The sequence below is a fragment of the Capsicum annuum genome, chromosome 7 (assembly GCF_002878395.1).
Source record: "Capsicum annuum cultivar UCD-10X-F1 chromosome 7, UCD10Xv1.1, whole genome shotgun sequence".
Classification (NCBI taxonomy): domain Eukaryota; kingdom Viridiplantae; phylum Streptophyta; class Magnoliopsida; order Solanales; family Solanaceae; genus Capsicum; species Capsicum annuum.
In genome coordinates this window covers 35386673-35407346 of record NC_061117.1, presented here as the reverse complement: position 1 = coordinate 35407346, position 20674 = coordinate 35386673, and the positions used below count along the sequence as shown (strand labels likewise).

Here is a 20674-nt window from a genome sequence, read left to right as displayed (position 1 = left end):
CGGATGCATATGATATGTGCGGATGCATATGATATGTGCGGATGCATGTCATACCTCGAAGGAACGTGACCTTCAAGGTACTGTTTTGGAACAAAATTATAACTTGTGCGGGAAGGTGGCCAGCGCAGGCTGAGTTGGAAGTTTCTGGTTTTGAGAAAAATGCCACCTCTGGACGCAGGTCCCCATCTGGGGGCACAAGTGGGATTCCCAGGTCATCCTAATTTTTTTAAAAAGTTGCAACTTTTTCATGAACATTGTTTCTTTTTTGAAGCAATTCTTTGTGGCTATAAATACAAGGACGGATGTAGAGTATTCGGTGGGGGTTCTCGGGAACCCAGTAACTTTCGTATGATTCTTGAATTTATATTGAAAAAGCTAGTAAATATATAAGAATTATAAGTTAGGAACCCACAAACAAAGTGTGTTATTGATCTAGCGGTAAAGAATTATAAGGTGGGAACCCACAACCTTTAAATTTTAGGTCTCTGTATAAATGTCTATTTTTTCTCAAGTTTTAGTACGAAATTTTGAAGTGAAAAATCATCTTCTTCTTCTTAAAAACTCTAGTGTGATTAACAAACTGTTGAGTGAGTTCGTTGTTCGGCATATTTGAGGTACCATTGTTTGATGGAGTGAATCATTTATTCTAGAAGGATACATTTCATTAACCTCGGGTACTTGAAGGAAATACATTTCTTAAAAACACATTGTGAATTCGGTGGACTTGATTCTTTCTGTTTTCATCTCTTTCTAAAGTTGATTTTACTATTTTTCAAGAAAATAGTTTAAACTTCAATATTGATAGTTCTTCAACCGTTTGAACTTGTATTTGAAGTTCTTGAAACTTTATTTTGAGATTTCATAAGTTAGTTGAACTTGTATTTGAAATTCTTGTGAAAAAATCATCTTATGTGGTGAGGTGGCAATTGACACCCTTTCCATTGAAAAATTACAGTATTTTAGCTAGATTAAAATTTTATGTTTATATATAAATACATTATGTTGATTCTCATTATCTTTCATATATCTGCTTTTTTATATTTTGACATCATTAACTCCATCACTATTTGGATACCTTAATGAAATTGCGGACAACATAAGAACTTTAAAGTTAAAATAAAAAAAAAATATATCACATAAATTAAGATCAAATAACAATATACTTTAGTTATTATTAGATAGTTTCTATTCAACTTAAGCAAGTGAAGTAAAAAAAAGGATAAAGCACACCAATTGTTAAATGGATATTTTGGGTTGCTTATCTTATAAGACGCAATAAAGTAAGAAACATCTATAGGCTTCTATCAAAAAAAAAAAAAAGTGACTGCATATTATAATTGGTTGAAAACTGACTAGTTGGAGGAAAGTATTAATTAGTGGATACATGAGAGAAGATAAGAAGATGATGAGAAGATGTAGAAGTAACTACTGGTTAATAAAGTGAGATGAAATTATAAGATTTCGCTGATTATAAATATTTTTTTCTATAAAGTATTGGATGTTGGATTTAATTCAACCTTAAAAGTTAACTTATAAGAAGAGGATTATCTAAGATCATTTAATGAAACTGTATGTCCATTTCATGAAACTCTTCAAGAAGATATTTGGCGCTCACAATGCATATTTAAAACGTAAATAATTTAATATGAAGATGCAATATTAGTAAACATGAATTAAGATGAGTTTTTTTCTGATGTTAAAAATATGAATATTAAGTTTAACTCAACTTTTAAAATTCGCCCAGTAGTTAACTATATTATTACATAAATTATATTAAGAGATCACACAAAATTTAACATTTCTTACTTAATTAAGTTTGGTAATAAATAAAGTTGTTTAATATTTATTTAGTGAAATGTAAATATATTTGATGAGATACCAGTTGAAATGAATCCAAATTTTCACCAAAAAAAAATATTCCAAATTGGACACAAAAAGTCATTAGTTATTGTGGAAAGATGCAATATAAAGTCAAAGTTCAAAGAAAAGTACAAAATAGAAAGTGACTTTACCTTTTAAACGAAAAAACATTTCAAGAATTACGGCTTACGGATGAATGAATGAATAAATATAAATATTTACCATAAAAAAAAAGAATAAATACAAATAAATAATACTAAAGGACATGTTTGACTTGAAGTATTATGGATTCGGTTTGTTTGTCTTTTCTTTTTTCAAATATTTTAGAAAAACTTTTATTGTTGCATATTTCGGTCATGTGTAATATACTTTAATTATGTATTATATATACATTATGTATTTGTTAGATAAAAATATTTTTAAAAATAATTAACATATTAAGTAAAACTTACACATGGTGGAAGGCTGAATTATCTGTAATTGTGATGTTAATGTTAGTGAGATAAAAGTTTTGAGATTGTCCTATTAGAAAACACTAGTATAGGTAGCCGCTCTATGCGCGGAATATTTTTCAAAAAATAAATTATTAAAAATGTTATTTTATAGTTGGAAATAATAAATTATTCTTTATTGTATCACATTAATATATTGAATAATTTTTATAATAAATAATTCATAAAATTACATAGTTCAATTAATTTAGTTGAACTATGTACTTTCCATTCGTCTCCATCGCTCTGCCGCGCCATCTCCACTCGTCTTCAACCCTCTCAACCTCTGCTCCAGACAATCTCATAATCAAATCATATCAAAAGAAAATAAATAATGAATCATGTAATTATCAAAAATAAAAATAATCAACAATTTTCTTTATTTCATTATTCACTATCAAATATTATTCGATTGTTAATGTTGACTTTTATTAACTTATCAAATTGCTTAATGTTTTTTAAAGCTCAAACTTGTTCTTATATTTAATTATTTGTTTTAAAAATTCATAATAGTGCTTCTACAATATTTTAACGTATTTTTAATAGTGTTTTAATTATTATTATTATTATTATTATTATTATTATTATTATTATTATTATTATTTCCACTTTCAAATTTGATTTAATTGTTTAATTTTCTTTTTATCTTTTGGACTGATCACCTATTCACCTTAGACTCGATTTAGTAATAGATTTTAATTTTTGGACTTTTTAAATAAAAAGGCCTGGAGCCCATCTTTAATTTAAAAAATATAAAAAAAATTCTAATAATAATAATAATAATAATAATAATAATAATAATTATTATTATTATTATTATTATTATTATTATTATTATTATTATTATTATTCTTTTTATCCTACTTATACGTACTAACACAACTGCTCCTATCACTATACTACTAATTATTATTATTATTATTTTAATCACATTTTTATCTTTTATTAATAAGTAATTAAATTATATTTAAATAGTTTTTTATAATTTAGAATTTAAATTTAAAAAGAGATAAGTTTAAAATAGTAAAAGTCTATTAGAATTCTTTAAGCATGCTTCTATTATTAATATAATAATTTTTTTTTAAAATGAGGATAATATTTTTTTAAAGAAGAATAATATATTTCAAATTCAATTTTAGAGCTTAGTTAGGACTCCTTTTTTCCCCTCTTTTATTTTCAAATTCAAATTTTTAATATTCTTTATAACAAATTTTTTATTATAACACTTAATAATTTTGTCCTAAGAATTGCCACGTGGCTTAACAACAGCTTGCCACGTGGCTTCCTCTTATGCTTCGTCCTCTACTTTATAATATACTAGTATACATACCCGCGCGATGCGCAGATAATATTTAAGTAATATTTATGATCGTTTCATATTGAAATGTCTCGTTCGAATTTGTAAATTATATTATCTTAAGAAAAATCACTTATCATCTTATTTCTCGATAAAATGAGAAAGTAAAATAATATTTTTTTCCATCCACTTCTCCCATTCCTCAATCATTTTTTTCATTTTTTTAATATAAATATTTTTCTATCGCTTTCCTCTCATGCCTCCACCCACATCCATTCCTTTCACACCCAATCCCCCACTGGTAATCAAATCTATCCCGAAAAACAATCATCTAATTGTAAACAAAAATTATGTTTCATATATTTTAATAATATTATTCACAATTTAAAGATAGTGGATTGTTAATAAGATAGTGGACTGTTAATAACCTCTACCCCGCCCCCGTCCCTTCAAAATCAACTATATATTAGCAAAAATAATAATGTAATTGTAAAAAAGTGTTTATGTAGCATATTTTGAATTATATTTTGACAATTTAAAGATTTTAGATTATCAAAAGCAATTTGAATTTTTATTCTATTGTCCCTTCATCTCTTCTGTTGAAAATTTTATAAATAATAATATGTGTACTATGATTTTCTCACTATATTCTCAAAATTATTTAAATTTCCTTCACCCCCCCCCCCTCCCCCTCCAAACCAATCCTTCATGTATATTTCTTTATTGTAATTTGATTACTTTATTTTTTTCTAATTTGACCTTGAATTAGTTTTCGTCTTTCTTATCTCAAAATATAAAATTAAAATAGATAAATTTTGTTATGCATAACAAAATATATGAAATATAGATTAGAAGAAGATTTCAAAATAATCTAGTATGTTATAAATGGTTATAATTTAAAGTTTAAGTCAAACATTTTCACGTCTATCAAAATATGAATTTATCTCATATATTTGATATAAAAAATATCTACTTTTTTAAAAATCAAATTAAAAAAAATATTAACATGTCCTTATAATTAAAATGAATTTTATAATGTACGTGAATTTTTTTTAATATGAATTTTAAAGTAGAAAGTAAAATCATGAATTTTATTCTAAGAAACAGAATTTTCTTATATAACCTCTGTACATTATATTTAATTAAACTCTAAGTTACATCATTAAATGTATTTTTTTAGATTTTAATTTGACATTCAGTGATTATGATTCAATTGCATTTACTAAAAGTTATTTCATTAGTTTTTTAAATTTTTTAGTTTTATTTTTTATACTACACAAAATCAATTAGAAAATAAACAAATAGAGATGTAGATTTTTAGGTAAAATCAAGAAAAGACTAAATCAATTGAAATATCTAAATACCTGTAATTTTTTTTTGTTAATCTTCCCAAAAAATATTTTATTTTATAGTAATAATGCTCCATGAAGTTGTCTTTCTACTTAAGATAGCATTGTTAAAGTAAGTGCCTAAATAACTGATTTTATAAAATTCCACTTAAATAAATAAAAAAATAGTTATCAATTCAAACTAAAATTAATACAACAATTAATTTTATTATTGAGCTACCATGAATATTATGATTTGAATTTTAATAAATCTGTTATTCTCTTGGAATAAAAAAAATGATGAAAAATGAGATAAAAATGTTATACATGTCATTAAATTTTAAAATAATGACATACCTAAATATTTTATATACCCGCGCGACGTGCGGTTAAAAATATTATTTCTAATTTTTTCGGATTGTGATGTTCGAGCATGTTAAACCATATTACCTTAAACAAAATTTAATTATCATATTATTCCTTAATGAAATAAACCCCAACTCCAAATCATTTCCTCTCCCCCCTCCCCACTATTTCATAGTCAAAATTATACACATCGTGACAATGAATCACAAAATATTGAAAACTTTTATATTTTATATTTTATTTATAATATTGCTCAATTTTTAAATTTATTATTAACTCGTTAATATTAATTTTTAATAACTTATCACATGGCATAATGTAGTTATTAAGTGTCCTTTTGATTAATTATGAAATAGATATATTAATTTTGGTTTAATTGTGACTTTTTTTATTTTTTTATTTTTATTTTATTATTCACATCTTTTCAATTTAAAATTTATAGATAGTAATATATATATAATCTAGTTACTAAATTATATTCTCAAAATTAGTTCAAAATATTACCCTCACCCTACCCCCACTCCCCATCTTTATATTTTTTTTCTACTGCATTTAATTGTTTTCTTTTGTATATTTTGATATTTATATTCTTGCTTATTTCAAAACATACAATGCTAATTTAAAATTTAAGTTACTTAAATTTTTATATTTTGATATCCCTTTAATTCATTATCATCAGAATTTTAGTTACTATTTATCAAAATTTTAGTTAATAACGATAATAATAATAATAATAATAACAACAACAACAACAACAACAATAATAATAATAATAATATATTTATCATTATATCTGATTTAGATAAGCTTGTGAAATATAAGATTATATTTAACTATATTTTATATCATTTAAATTTTAAATAGATAAGTTATGAGTTTCTATTTTTAAGATAATGAAAAAAATTTATTTAAGGATAATGACTTCAAATACTTAATTTTTCAATTCAAAACTTGATAAGAGTCCAATTAGAACTCTCTAATGTGCTAACTAACCATTTTTAATAAGTAATTTTATTTTATAATTATGTTTAATTTAAAATTAATAATTTAATAGTCTTAATTATCTTTTTATAGTTTATCTTCTTTTTTTTGGCACTTTTTTAATTTTATTTTCTTTTCTTTCCTTTCTTTTTTATTTTGTTTGTTTGTTATTTTTTGTTTTTATAAAAATAAATTGACAACTTAGATATATAAAGGTATTTCAAGTAGATATATATGTTAAATTTATTTATTAAATTTTAATTTATATTTACAATATTAAAATAATCGCGAGTAAGGATAAATTTTAGATACACACACAAATATATATTATTTATATCTATAAATAATAGTAATAATAATAATAATAATACATTTATCATTATATTTGATATAGATAAATTTATGAAATATAAAATTATATTTAACTATATTTTATTACATTTGAATTTTAAATAGACTAGTTTGAAATAACAAATATCTATTAGAACTCTCCAATTATGAGTTTCTATTTTTAAGATAATGAAAATCTTTTTCTTTAAAAGATAATGACTTCAAATTCAACTATTTAGTTTTTCAATTCAAAACTTGATAAGAGTCCAATTAGAACTCTCTAATGTGATAACTAACCATTTCTAATAAATAATTTTATTTTATAATTATTTTTAATTCAAAATCAATAATTTATTAGTCTTAATTATCTTTTGATAGTTTATCTTCTTCTTTTTTGGCACATTTTTATTTTATTTTATTTTCTTTCCTTTCAATTATGGGTTTCTATTTTTAAGATAATGAAAATCTTTTTATTAAAACGATAATGTATTTCAAATTCAAACACTTAATTTTTTAATTCAAAACTTGATAAGAGTCCAATTAAAACTCTCTAATGTGATAACTAACTGTTTCTAATATGTAGTTTTATTTTGTAATTTTTTAATTTAAAACTAACAATTTATTGATCTAATTATCTTTTGATAGTTTAACCTTTTTTTGCACGTATTTTTTAAAAGATTCAATGGTAAAGTTATTATTAACACAAAACTATAATGGCCCAATTTTTTTTGCACGTTTCCTTAAAACTATAATTTATTATTATTATTAATATTATTATTATTATTACTCCTATTCTTCTTCGTATTATTATTATAGTCTTATCTTTAATTTAATATTTAAATAAATTTTTTAAAAATATATTATATAACTTAAATTTTTAGAGAGATAAGTTTGTGAAAGAGTAGAAGTCACTCTAGAGTTACAAACTATACCACATTCAATAGCTATTGACATCTAGAAATTTATGGTTGTCATATTCCTATTTAAGCAAAAATGAAGACATGGACACTTAATATATGTGTCACAAACACGACACCTCAATGTCAAATCCTTTCCTTTTAACATATATCATAAGGAATTGACTATGCAAAATTATTATGCATAAAGAAAAATAAATAGGCATGATAGTCAAATATACTACTGAAAAGTAAAAACGAGAAGCGCAAAAAAAAAAGAAGAATCATACCCATAAAAATTGAGCATTGAGAAACTTGTTAGCTCCAGCCATATGTGAATCAAAAGGGTTTAGATTTAACAATCTTGGAGTCGAAATCTTATTCCCCATGCAGTCAGCAAAATCAATTTTAGTACTTCCGTTCTTGTCAACAAATAAGGTGCATATCAATATCAAATAAGTATCAGTTGTCCCTAATATCTACTTCCCATCATAGGTAACATCGATATGAGTGATAGGAGAACCAAGCCCTGAAAAAGCAGTTTTAGTCTGTCTCATGATACTGCTTGAGTACAACCTAATCTTGCCATCATGTGAACCAACAACTATCGATCCATCACCAATAGTAGCAAAGCACTGAAAGTTAGTTCCCCTTGAAGGACATCAATTTTAAATGTCGTGGTTATTGTTTCTACCACTACTATTGATTATATAAATATAAAAGAGATATTAAGAAAATAGAACTCTACTTCAATTTAAATTTCATTTAAATTCAAATTCAAATTTATATTCAAGTTCAAATATAATATCTATTTATTAAAAGAAGATGAATTATTATTCTTCCTTATCCATAATTTTTCAAATATAGTACATACTTATCTTATAATGTCTAACATAAGTTTAATTTTTTAATACCTAAATATACTATTTAGTTATTTATTTATATTATTATTATTATTATTATTATTATTATTATATTTTATTATTATTAGGATACTACCACCATCACACGTATGTGCTACTATTATTACTACTAATATTATTATATTTTATATTATTTTTTTATTATTAGTATACTATACCACTAGGGGCTGAGCTACACTTGGTCGAGGGGGTTCATCCGAATCTTCTTCGGTAATTTTTTTACTATTTATACACCGTTAAAATTATTTTGTATGTATATACAATAGAGATTGAACTCCTTTCGATTAGTTCTTATGTTTACTTCTGAACCTCTAACAAAAATCTTGGTTCTGCCACTGACTACCACTATCACACGTATGTACTACTATTATTACTACTAATATTATTTATTTATAGATTATTATCATTATAAAATATTTAGAGTTTATTTAGACTCTTCAATTATGAATTTTTATTTTTAAACTAATGATTTTTTTTTCTTTCTAAAAGCTTTATATTTCTAAATTCAAATAATTTCAAATGTTTTATTATAATATTATAAGTTTTGTCCTAAAATCTGTCAAGCGGCTTATTCTTATGCTGTCACTCGGCTTCTCCTGATGCTTCGTTCTCTGCTTTATAATGTATATAGATATAGATAATTATCTGGCTTCTCCTGATGCTTCGTTCTCTGCTTTATAATGTATATAGATATAGATAATTATCTGGTTTTGATGCAACGAAATTATGATAATTTATGAAATTTACTTCGACCTTATTAAATAACAATTCTTTTAGCTTGAATAATCATGTAATAGATTTATTACCATTAAATAGATTGTTCGTTTCTCGATTTAAACTGATTGTAAGGAAAAATTAAACTTATGTTTATTGGGAAAAAATATTTATACTGTATATTTTAGTGTGAAAAATAATATACTATTATAATAATTTAGCCATATTTATATGTAAACACATTTTGATATATACTATTATATAATTTACTAGATACTGAGATGTTATTTTTTTTTCTCAATTTATGTGACACAAATATAATTTAGATAGTTAATTATTAAAATAATTTAAATTTTTAATTATTGTGATTTAAAATATTTTTTCTTATATTCCAATTTACGTGACACTGATATAATTTCGAGAGTCAATCGAATAATTTATATCTTTTATATTCTTAAGTTTTTAATTATGTAATTTATAATGTTTTTAGCATATTTTTTAATAATTTTTTAATAAAATATTAACACTATCTCCATCCCAGTTTACGTGTTTTCTTATCTTTAAATAATATATGTTACTTTATGTCTTCCCCTGTCCCATCGTAATTTCTATAACACTAATATAATTTCGATAGTCAACCAAATGTTTTATGTTGACATATCATTTTGTGTGTATTTTTTTTTGTGAAATATTATTTATTTTTTAATGCTTAGATGACCATAAAAATTAATTAGGGGTGATATAATAAAATCACGATTGAAATAACGAAGTCTTAAATGACTTATAACAATTAATTAAAAGTGATATAACAAAATTACTATAAAAAATACTTGTGAAAAAAAATTAAATGGGTCTCATATAAGACATCAAGTTAATTTAAAACATCAAGAGTTAATTTATTATTTTATATCCAAATTATCTTTTTTATTAAATATTATTAATTTTTTAATATTTAGATAATTTGTAATAATTAATTAGGAATAATATAATAAAATTACGATTGAAATATGTCAAAAACATGCCTACTTACTGCCCTTTATTATTAGTTAGAAATTAGAAATGCAAAGTTGACATGTAATAATTAATTAAAATTAATATAATTAAATTATGATTGAAATAGATGAAGCGGTCAGCACAAACAAACACAGCAGGCATGCTTATTACCCTTTATTCTTAGTTAGAATATAAGGTTGACAGTATACTGATTTTCTCCGAATACAATATTTTACGGGGTATACTACATGACGTAATATTTTTTTGTTGGGTAGTATATTTTTGAAATTTCTCCTTAAAAATGAAAATTTAACATGAATAACCATCCATAAAACCAACAATTATATACTTTTTATATACTTAACTAATAAATCTAGTTATTTCTTAACAATTGATCAAATATATAACTTACTCATAAGTCATAATAATAGTCCTTCGTTTTCCGAACTTCGTGATGCCTTGCCGCCCACGCTAGAGATATCGAAGACACTAAGGGATCGTTTGGTACAAAGAGATGTTATCCATGGATTAACAATATAGGGATTAGCAATGTAGGGATTTATATTAAAACATAGATATATTATGTATTGTGTTTGGATTTAAAACTCTACCAAATTTCTTTTATAACTATAGCCGTAATTTTTTTTGGAATTTTCTACTTCATTTAACCAGTCAAATTACTCACCCTTTGCATGATCTTATAGAAAAGTTAAAATATGAATAATAATTTTTATTTTGCTTAGTTAAGCATTTATTTTTTTTCAAAAAAAAATTGAGTCTATTTGATCAAGAAAAATTCAAAACAACAAATAATTGTCATATTATACAGAAATAATTTTTAAAAATACAAAAGCACATTATATAAGAACATCACGGATCGTTGATAATATAGTTTTAGATTTTCAAATTATATATTTGTTTGACAATAATCTTTTCTATATAAATAAATCCATTTGTAAATTAAACAATTATAGAATAGCATAAATGTAGTTCTCATTCGACGCTATCAACCAATATAAGGAAGAAAATGATATTTAAGCACTTGATCAGCATACACAAAGAAAAAAGAGGTTGCAAATTATTGTAACATAACAATCAAATTTTTAGTGATTAGATTTAAAATGGAACAAAAAGAAAAAATTTAATAAAAAGAATTGAGGGGTAGTTAAGTCATTTAATTCACTTATTCATGTATCATTATACCATGGATAAGTAATCCCATGATTTCCAAGGTATAAGATATTACACCATATGATGTATTAGTTATCCATAGATGAGAAGGGATTAAATTAAGTTGTGCAACCAAACGATCTATTAAATTGAATTAAATTTTAATATATAAACTATTTTAAATAATACATCCTACCAAACGTGTCCTAAATAGCAGGAAAAACAGCAGGAGATAGAGGAAGTCCGCTTTCCCTTTTTTGTTCTTGCTTAATTGCTTGTATTTGGTGCCAGACTAAAGCGAAAGGGAGTTGTTGTTCTTTTTTATTTATTTGCTCGGTGTTTGAAATTTATATTGAAATTTAATAAAATTTAAATTTGTATTAAAAAGTCGACATTGAAGGTACTTTGTTCGCCTAATAAAAATAATTTTATATTTAAAAAGATTCAAACTTAAAATATCTGATTAATAATAAAAGAGTACTACTACTCCACCACAATTCGTGTTTATGAGTTGTTAGTCGGCAACGTAGAGAGACTTGCTGTGTAAATTTGGTCTGCTGGCATTCGTACTCCTTGATAGGCGCTCAACGTGTCATCAGCTGTTCATGACTCAGCTTACACCTCCCAATATTCATACCCCTCTTTCCCAGTAATTTACATCAAAGTAAGCTAATGTGACTGGGATGAAGAAAAATGTTTTCATCCAAAATATTTTCTTCACGTTGTTATTCTTAAAATATTTACATATAATAATTTTAAATCAATACTATGGAGAAGGATAATGGAAATATGCCGAAGTCAGAATTTTTATTTAAAAATTTAATATATAAAAAAATAAACGTATGAAAGAAATTAAAATTATATAATATATCAAAAGATTTTAGGATGAAATCCTCAAACCACGTGGATTGGAGTGGGGGAGGACCGAGGGGGAGGGGATGAAGTGTTTAAAACAATAGAATCATGAATCTGAAATTTCTTTTATAAAATTTGTTTTCTGTACTACCTAATTTCATTAAAAAGGACATTTTCTGCATGGTACAGGAACTTGATATTTCTAAAAGTTTGACCAATCGAAGATTGAAAAAAATAATTTGCAGAATATATTTCACCCATAATCCAACCCCACCTTAAGTGTCTAATTTTTCTAAAAATTTGACCAATTGGATTTTTCTCTTGCTTTGGTATATATATATATATATATAACAAATACGTTTTCATAGTGAGTCTTAGCTTTCTGTAATAATACTAAATAAAAGAAAAAGTAAGGCGGGGGAATATCAATTTACTACTATTATAAAAAGGCCTGCATCTAGTGATTACAGAATGTGAACATTTGGCACATTCGTTAAATTCTTTTCTTTCTAGTGAAGCATAAAACAATATTACTATATAAAAAGGTAAGATATATTTTTTAATTGTATTAATAGAATATATAAAAGGGTCATCGATGATAATTGTGGATGTACGCAATAAGTTCTGTTCAGATAGCAGGGATTTGGACTGGAAGTGAAAGGTTTCAATATATAATTTGCAGTTTTATATTATTGTAGCAGTTTTCTGAAAGTTGGAGGAGGAAGAAGAGAAGAGAAGTTCTGCTCTTTTGGTAAGTAACATATCAAAGCTTGTTATTATTACTTTTATAATCATCGTGTCTGGATCAATTTCATCTATATTCTTGTTAGAAATATCGCGAGACTTCATGGTATTGAGCTCACGTTGTTGCTCAATATATAGGTCACCATCCTTATTGCCGTTGTTATTATTACTCCCTTAGTTTACTTTTATGCGTTTCAATTTTTAAAAAATGAAAAATAATTATTTTTTTCTTATTGTACCTCAACATTACTTAATTATTCAAAAATCATTTCTCAAGTATAAGCATAAGTTGAGAGTGGACAAATAAAGTAAATAGATGGAGTATTTCATTATAATTATGATTTCCGAGTTAATTTAATTATGCATATATTTATAATTTCTAGAATATAAGTGTATCATTATAAAGAAGGGAAAATGTATTTAGTAGGAATTGATTTCTAATTCTTTAAGTAAATAACTCAATCTTCAAGGAAATGCATTATTTAATTTTATTGTAACAATGACACTTTTTTTGAAGAGACTACTACTTTACGTGCTTTAATTTTTATCTATTTATTCATCTTGGCGCGTACCTCAACCGTTTTCATGTACTATATATTTTCGACCATCATAGCTACTATCGAATAACTTTATTCGCTAAAGCTGGAATGAAGTTTCATTTATTTTTTCACGGATTAGTAAATTGTCTGCTCTATTAGTTATTTCAGTTTGTTTTTAATCCTGTGATCTAATTCTTTTCCGTGTTTCGCACATAGTATATTAATGTAACATGATCAGTACATTGAATTGTCAATTCTTTAATTAATCATTTTTTGCTTGGACACTTGTACACTAATGCAACTGGCAAGATCAAAATATTCCCAAAAAAAACTTTACTGTACATTAATTCGTCTTAATTATTGTAACTTACGTGCTACCGAAGAAAACCCCATAATGAAAGATAACAAAAATTAAGAAAAAAAAAAAAAAAAGAAACTTTGAGAACTACTATTTAAAACAAATTCCATAACTTGTAACTTGAGAAAAGAAAAAAAGAGTATGCCACCTAATTATCACACCAAATAAAACAATCAATACTTTTTTGAAGAAACAATTAGATACCGCTTTTTAGGTTGTCATTTTCAGTTAATCAACTTAATTTATCTAGACAACTAATACTAAAATATAAATATATATTCCTCTTCGAAACACGTAGTAACCCCTCGAAGGGGAAATTAATATTGAAAGACTCGTAATTAAAGTCATAATCATGTGGTGGGGACAAACTAATGTCCTTTATATCTAGGGTTTATGCATGTGATCCATCTGTCTTTATTGACAAATTAAAGTTATATAGTCATTAAATTTTTTCACATGTCACGACTTTAGACATATAATGTCTACAATTACGCTTTTGATAAAATCAAACTTCAAATATATATGAAGTTTAACACCATAGGAATTGAATATTATCGAATATTATATTTAAAATTAGATTTTATAAAAATTAATCTTACATAAAAAAATACCACATATTATTATATTAAAGCAAACGAAAAATAAATAATGATGTTAAAACTGTAGGGATTTCACCTTTCAAAATCTTTTAATTAGATATTTTGAATTTGTATCATACAAATTTTTTTTTTAATAGTAAAAATAATATAAATTTCAACCTTATTAGAATTATTTACACTATCTCTTACTTACTTAATTACTTTACTCTCTATCAATTCATATACATATCATAACTGACATTTCTTTTCTATATTATAGAAGTGTGGGTTTCGACATGACAGTTTCTAGGCATTGAATAACATGTTTAAGGGTATAATAGACTTAAGCCATCTTCCGGTGTAATCTTGGGCAAATATATATTATGTGTTTGTTCTTTATTAGTTGGACCATAGCAACAAAGTTAAAGAAAGTCCACCTTTTTTTAATAAATTACAACTCATGTCATTTCAATAAATTATCACTCTGCCATGGATGCTATTCCTATTGAATATGATGGGGCCCAGAGATGATTATCTATTCTCATTTCTTCCATATAATAATATAATATAAAATGTTCGTTTGAATACGTGAAAGATAAGTGGTTTTGACTGGTTATGCTTGCTTCGTAACTATATCACTCTCAACTAATTATTATAAGTTAATTATATATTAAAAATTAATAATATTTAATTAAAATAAAATAAATATTTATAACATGTCTGCTTCAACCATAATTATACTATATCATTCCTAATTAATTATTACATCACACATAATTAATTATTATAAGTTACTTATATATTAAAAATTAATAATATTTAATAAAAAAATAAAATAAATATTTATAACATGTCTGCTTCAATCGTAATTGTACTATATCACCCTTAATTAATTATTATATCACACCTAGTTGATTATTATAAGTTATTTATATATTAAAAAATTAATAATATTTAATTAAAAATAAAAAGATATTTATGATATGTCTGCTTCAACCGTAATTGTACCATATCACCCCTAATTAATTATTATATCATTCCTAATTAATTATTATAAGTTATTTATATATTAAAAAATTAATAATATTTAATTAAAAAATAAAATAGACATTTATGACATGTCTGCTTCAACTGTAATTTACTATATCACACCTAATTAATTATTATATGTTATTTATATATTAAAAAATTAACAACATATAATTAAAAATATAAAATAAGCATTTATAACATGTCTGTTTCAACTGTGATTTTACTATACCACCTTTAATTAATTATTATAGTCATTTATGTATTAAAAATTAATAATATTTAATTAAAAATAAAATAAATATTTATAACATGTCTATTTTAACTGCTTCTATCATAATTTTACTAAATATTACCCTAATTACTTATTATAAATCATTGAAGTATTAAAAAATTAATAATAATTAGTAAAAAAGGTAAAATAGATATAAAAATGATAAATTAACTCTTGATGTTTTAAATTAACTTAACCTCATATATGAGGTCCACTTAAAAAAATTTCACCAGTAATTTTTATAATAATTTTGTTATGTCACTTCTAATTAGTTGTTGTAAGTCATTTAAGATATTTATACTTCGTTGCTCCAATCATGATTTTATTATATCACCCATAATTAATTATTATAGACATCTAAGCATTGTGCCACTTAAATTTGAATAGAAAAAATATTATAAATCTCAATAATTAAAAATTTATTTTAAAAATATAATTGACTATCGAGAAATAAAACTTTGGACAAAAAGAGTAACATATATTATTCAAAAATTACATAATTTTTTTTTATAAGTTACAGTATTTAACAATTTTAAATATCTAAAAATAATTTTATATGTTATATATTTCAAAAAAAATGTAAAAATACTATAAATTTAAAGCTTAAAAATTTTTTTAAATATAAAATATTTGATTGACTCTCGAAATTTATTAGTTTCACTTAAATTGGAATAGAAAAAAAGTATTATAAATCACAATAATTAAAAACTTAAATTATTTTTAAAATATGATTGACTATCAGTGCCATAGAAGTTTGGACAAAAAAATAATATATATTATTTAAAAATTATATAAAAAATATTTTAAATTACAATAGTTAACAAATTAAATTATCTAAATACCTATTAAAAGTATGATTGATTATCTAAATTTTATCTGTGTCACATAAATTGAGATAAAAATTAATATATTGAACCCGTGCTAGATCTCGAATGAATCATGAAATGTATATGCAATTCTTCTTTTAAAAAGAAAACTTTTATTTAAATATATCACAATTGAAAAGGCAAATTCTAATGCACCACATTAAACAATTTATAAGAACTAATGTTAACATAAATAATGCCAGTATTTACTAATAGAAGCATTACTAATACAAACATGACTAATATATTCTATTCAAAAAGAAAATTTATACACACTAAGAAACGACTCCTACGTTTCCATGGAAGGAATATATACAAAAGAAAAGTTTGATAAAAAATTTACAGAAGTATATTTTATAAGTATATTTTACCATATTCTCAAAATCAAATATCTTAAATTAATATGACAGATGTTAACTTATAATTTCTCTCTCTTTTTAAAAATATTTTTCAACACACTTTAAATTTAAAATATTAATTTAATTTAACTTTAAAAAACAAGTTGACAAATAAAAGAGGAGGAAAAATGAAAGCAAAGGATGTTTATGTCGACTAATACGATGCAATTTTGAGTTATTAATTACAATTCATATGTGATGTAATATGCAATGAAAAGATAACCCTTTATCTTTTCAACAATTAGTCTCTATTTTATACGAGTGTCAAGTCTTATGTATTAATTTTAATCTAATATTTTATATTTAATGTGGCAAATTTCAATCATATAATTAAAGATCTAAACTTTAAAATACATTTAATTTTGTTATTTATATATGAGTAAGTTATATATAATTATCTTGTGAAATAATTTGGCCCCTTAAAAAATATTATTAAGTAGTTAATACATTTTATTCATTCATGTTTTATAATTCATAATTGAAATCGACATCAATTTAATTTATCATATATAATCAAATAATCTTAATTTTGGGTCAGTGCTGACACGAGTCATGTACCTCTAATATACATAGAAACCTTTGTATATGACAATGTCTACATAATATATAATAAGATCGATTCATATACATAACAAGTGTGACAAGATTGATATATACATAACAGGCCGACATATACATAGAAAGCTAGGTATATGTATTTTTAGAGAAAAATGAGATTTTTATAATATGTTTGGAAAAATTATTTTTTTTGTAATAAGTGAAACTTAGGTTGTTGGTTTGTATATTTTTTAGTTTAATAATGAGCATTTCTTTTTTGAATAATCAGTCGAATAAGCGAATATTGAATGTATAGCAGTACTTTATCATATAAAAAGAAAGTTATTTATGGTCAAGAAATTTCTCTTATTTTTTCTTGATAAAAAAATATATTGTCTTACTGTTTTATAATATAGTTTTTTTTTAAAAAATTAGTATACATACTTGCGCGATGCGCGAATATATTCAAGTAATATTTTTAATATTTCATATTGAAATGTCTCATTCAAACTTGTTAAATTATATTATCTTTAAAAAAAACGTTTAGCATCTTATTTCTCAATAAAATAAGAAAAAAATAAAATCTTTTCCTATCCGCCTTCCTTCATCCCCCATTATTTATTTTTATTTTCTTTAATATAAATGTTTTTCTACCCCTTTCCCCTCATGCCTCTATCCGGATCTATTCCTTTCCTCACACTCAATTTCCCCATTGATAATTAAATTTATACCAAAAATAATTATTTAATTGCAAACAAAATTTATGTTTCATATTTTTATTTATAATATTATTCACAATAAATGTGGTGGATTGTTAATAGTCTCTATCACCCACCCACCCACCCACGCATTCGCTTTCAAAATCTCATATATATTAGTAAAAATAATCTTATAATTGCAAAAAGAATTTATGTTTCATATTTTTTATATTTTGACAATTTAACGATTTTAAATTGTCAAAAATAATTAGAATTTTTATTCTACTATCCTTTCATTTTTTTGTGCAAATTTTTACAAATAGACATGTGTATTATGATTTTTTTTCATTATATTCGTAAAATTGTCTAAATATCCTCCCTCCCCCCCTCCCCCCAAATAATAATAATAATAATAATAATCCTCCATGTATGTAATTTGATAACTTTACTTTTTTTTAATTTAACTTTGATTTAGATTATATTTTATGTTACGTACGTAGGCAGTTGAATTTTCTTCTCTCTTATCTCAAAACACAAAATTAGAATAGATATGAAATACAGATTAAAAAAAGATTTCAACATAATCTAGTCCGTTAGAAATAGTTATAATTTAAAATTTAAGTCAAATATTTTCACATCTATCAAAATATGAATTTATCTCATATATTTGATTTTGAATTTTTTTATAAATCAAATTGAAAAAAAAAATATTAACATGTCCTTATAACTAAAATGAATTCCATAATGCATGTAAAAGATTTTAAATTTAAATTTTAAAGTAGAAAGTAAAATCATGAGTTTTATTCTAAGAAAAAAAAATTATAATATGTAAATTTCTTCTAATATATTGAAATTTATTTTTTATTTTATTTTCGTATTCATTCCAAGCTAGTTCTCTCCGTTTAGTTAATTTATCAAAAAATATTAAAAAATAAATATTTTTTTTACTTATACTTTTCTTGTCTTTTTTTGTCTTTCATTCATACTTCTATTATAAAATATTTTATTTTTACCTAAAAAATAACTGAGTTAAAATATTACAAATTATAAAAATATTTATTTTGAATTTTCTTCAACCAATTCAAAATATCAATCTGCTTTGCCATGAACTGTCAAAGTTGTTCACAAGTATAAAATTTTAAAGTTATGGATAATAATTATATTCATCAATCTCAATTCGAACTTGAATCCTAATAATCAAATTTTACGTAAAATAACAATTACTTTGTCTAATATCACGTATTAAAAATTAAGGATATATTTAATTACTTTTATAAAATTATATGAAAAATATCACTTACTTGAATTTAGATCCGAATACAAAAAACATAATTATTAAACATCATCATCTGCATAAAAAAATAACAATGTCAAATCAAATGAAGTTTTTTTTTTTAAAAAAAATGAAGAGTGTAATAAGTAAATTTATAAACAAAGCTAATAATCAGTAATCAATAACAAGGAAAAAGAAGAAAATTTAACACTACATATCAGGATTGGAGTGAATATATATATATATATATATACACACACATATATATATATTTATATATATAAAAGAGATTAAAAAGGAAGAATTCTATTCCAATTCAATTTTTATTTAAAAATTCAAATTCAAACATCCTTATCCTTATATTTTTCAAATTTACATGTTTATCTTAAATATATATTTAAATTAAGAGGCATATTTGAAATCAATGAGATTAATTCATATTTTTTATATTAACTACTAACAAAATAAAAGAGAAATAAATTTATTTCTCTTCCTTATACTTTTAAATATAATATTATTATATCTTATAATCATTATTAATTATTACTTCTACGTAATATTCCAACTCTTAATGAATAAATTTTTAAAACTATTTTCATTTTTTATTTTCATTTAATTATTATTTCTATCATCACTATTACTATGTAGTACTATTATTATTTTTATTTTTTATGCTTGTTGTTGTTATTGTTGTTATTATTATTATTAAAATCAAATGTATTCAAATATATTGTTATTATCTTAAGATTGTCATTTGACTTATTCTTGTGTTGTCACTTTGTTTCTTATCTTGCTTTTAATTTTACTTTTATATATATATATATAATGTTATGGATGAGTAATAGTTTCCTTAAAGATTGGAATAATACCACGTATCCTTCAACGTGCCTCCCTTTTAGGAGTTCCCTCAAGACACAAAAAGGCAAATACCGCGTTACCTTTTTATCTTTAAAAAGAAAAAAGAAAAAAAAAATTACTCCAGGGGACAATCTTTATTTTCTGAATTTTTGATAACTCTAAACCAAAAAAAGAAATGTCTCATAATCTACAGCCTTTTCTCCACGGACGATATTCATGAAAATGTAAATGAGCAGCATCGTCTTCTGCTTTTCTTTCATAACAAAAATTAATTATATCTGATTAAATATTTACAGAGTAAAAATGAGATGATGGGGG

At 23.4% G+C, this 20674-nt stretch overlaps 1 protein-coding gene across 7 annotated transcripts in view; it reads left to right on the top strand.

Moving 5' to 3' along the window:
• LOC107877781 (calcium-transporting ATPase 10, plasma membrane-type) overlaps positions 1–20674 on the top strand; it is a 62561-nt gene that overhangs the window by 19203 nt on the left and 22684 nt on the right. For 4 of the 7 annotated variants that reach the window (XR_007042694.1, XR_007042695.1, XM_047393473.1 and 1 more), the window contains exon 4: positions 12903–12955. Coding sequence is in view for 3 of the 7 variants with exons in the window: in XM_047393473.1 (XP_047249429.1) it covers positions 12903–12955 (53 nt within the window). In the remaining 4 variants the exon portion in view is untranslated. Of the gene's footprint in view, positions 1–12814; positions 12956–20674 lie in introns of those variants that run through there. The other 3 variants (XM_016724499.2, XM_047393474.1, XM_016724496.2) reach the window with 2 other exon arrangements.